Source organism: Papaver somniferum, unplaced genomic scaffold (assembly GCF_003573695.1).
Source record: "Papaver somniferum cultivar HN1 unplaced genomic scaffold, ASM357369v1 unplaced-scaffold_81, whole genome shotgun sequence".
Lineage (NCBI taxonomy): Eukaryota > Viridiplantae > Streptophyta > Magnoliopsida > Ranunculales > Papaveraceae > Papaver > Papaver somniferum.
This window is the reverse complement of record NW_020651082.1, coordinates 5,239,662-5,242,023: the sequence shown is the minus strand read 5'-3', so window position 1 is coordinate 5,242,023 and position 2,362 is coordinate 5,239,662. Positions and strand designations below refer to the sequence as shown.

The 2,362-nt window shown below is 34.5% G+C and overlaps 1 protein-coding gene across 1 annotated transcript; it reads left to right on the top strand.

Moving 5' to 3' along the window:
* The first annotated feature begins 1,533 nt into the window (after window positions 1-1,533).
* LOC113345210 (major allergen Pru ar 1-like) lies at window positions 1,534-2,105 on the top strand. The gene is made up of 2 exons (XM_026589018.1): window positions 1,534-1,717; window positions 1,831-2,105. The coding sequence occupies exons 1-2, from the start codon at window positions 1,534-1,536 to the stop codon at window positions 2,103-2,105; spliced, it is 459 nt and encodes a 152-aa protein (XP_026444803.1).
* Window positions 2,106-2,362: the final 257 nt, after the last annotated feature.

Genomic DNA, 2,362 nt, shown 5'->3' with positions numbered 1-2,362 from the left:
TGGGTCAAAGTGCATCATGCATTCTTTCGTATAAGCTATATAAACAAACAGACGTTTCAAGCTATCATGTCGAGAATAAGTGAAATCATATATAAATATGAACCCAGAGAACACCAGGATAAAAACATAGAATTAAGCTCCTTATATCCAAAAACCATCACCATAAGATTCTTATAGATGAAGTTACCCATAAAGATAGGTTTGTAGAAAACAATTTCTGAATAAAGACATATGGATGCTACAGTTTTTCTATGTTTTTTCTAAATAGGAGTTTATTTACCTTTCGTGAACAAGTAAAAAAAATTGTTTTTAAAAGATACCATTTGAAAAGACTAAGAGATAAAAAAGCACTAACCATGTGAGAAAAATAAATTATCATGCAATAACACAAATACAATTGTTTAGAAAGTACCTCAGTAGTTTCAGTTGGGAAAAGAGATTCAGAGCTATTCTTAGCTTTGGCCATGTCAGTGTTAGTTTCTTGCCTTTTACTCTAAGGTAGATAAATAGACCAATTAATGTCCTGTTCTTTCTCAGCACAAGAGAAAGCATCAACTTCCTTTTCATTTATTTCAGTAGCCTCAGAAATATTAACTAAGATTTCACCCAAACTTGGAACATTCTCTCCTTCCTTTTCTTGTAGTACTTCTTGTGCCACTGCTTTTGGAGTGTTATTTATTCCTCCTTCAAATTCAACCCACATATCATTAATAGCTTCTCCTTTGTTATTATCCTCATCATTTATGACGATACTATTTCTTCTTCCCATGATTGACTAGTGACTTAATAACCTGAACCAGTCAGATTGTTTCTTCTTTTGCCTATCTTCTTTGAAATTAATTTTTGAATCTTTTTTAACTATCTCTGAGTCCATAATTGCTTTCCCTTTTAATGCTGTCTTCAAATTATCAGCTGTCATTGGTTTTCTCCTGTCTCCTATAACACCAACTGTACTAGCTTTGTCTTTTTGCTGCATGCAGATATTCTCTATGCCTCCACTGCTTTCACCAGTAAATTCCTCAACATCCATTCTTCTCCTTTTACTTCCTCTATTCAGATAATCCACTCCATCTATTTCACTGTCATAAATCTATAAATTTGATGCATCATTAGTAATCAGATCAACCCTTTCATTACCTTGAGCATTCCCTTGGAAGTTGTATCAAACAATTGGAGAGGGTCTGTGGAAAATTCTAGGCAAGTATCAAAAGATTAAAAAACAAAGCCCAAATCCAGTACTGAAGCTTTGTGATAGCACAGGTCCAAGTTCTAGAGTCTCACATCCAGAATTCAAACATAGTAGGAGCATTCACATACACATCACTACAAAATTGAATTCCATGTAAAAGTGAAAAGTCAAGTTATTACAGTCTAATCTAAGCGGCATCAACCCACATCAATTTTTCAACCTGAACCTATAAATACACAACCAAATGACCCTATAATTTTCAGAAATCCCATTCAAATCTAATTTTAGACATTTTTTTTTCTTACTTCTGTTTCAATCTCTTCTTTTCCACCTTAATTGACATAATGGCTTGCATTACCTTCGATGAGACATTGCATTGTACAGTCTCCGCACACATAATGTTCCATGCAATGTTCTTAGATGCTCACAATTTGATGCCAAAGGTCATGCCTCATGCTGTCAAGAGCGTCGACTTTGTCTCTGGTGATGGAGGCTTTGGAAGCATTCAACAAGTTAACTTCTTCCAAGGTAAACTTACTTAAATGTTCTCAAAAGAAATTTACACATTACTCGAACTTCTGAATCTTGAATAGTTGTTATTATGGGTTTACAGGAAGTCCTGCGAAATATGTGAAGAACAGACTGGACTCCAAAGGCAAAGACAACTTCGATCGAGTGCAACTACACAGTGATTGAATCTGATGCATTTAGCAACAAGGTTGATCATATCAGTAACAAGATCAAGTTTGAGATTGCTCATGGTGGTGGTTGTATATGTAAATCGAAAATCTCTTATTACCTGAAGGCTGGTGCAGTGTTAAATGAAGACGAGCTTAAAGTAAGAAGAGAAAGTTCAAAAGGGTTATACAAAATAGTGCAAGATTACCTCGTCAAAAACCCTGATGTCTATGCCTAAATAGTGCATATGTATTCCTGTTCGGCTTCATTTCTAAAGCTATGCTTTAAGTGTGTATGTGCAATTGGAAATATACTTGTTTTTTGTCATCTGTTCCTAAATGTGTAGTGTTCTGGTTTGTGTTTTGTTTGTTGCACAATTAGGACTAATGTACTTGCAACAATATTGAAATTTCCAAGTAAAGAGAAATGATTTAAAACCCACATTTCCTACTTTTGACATTGTTATCGGGACTCATTTCTAGTGTTAATCTTCGA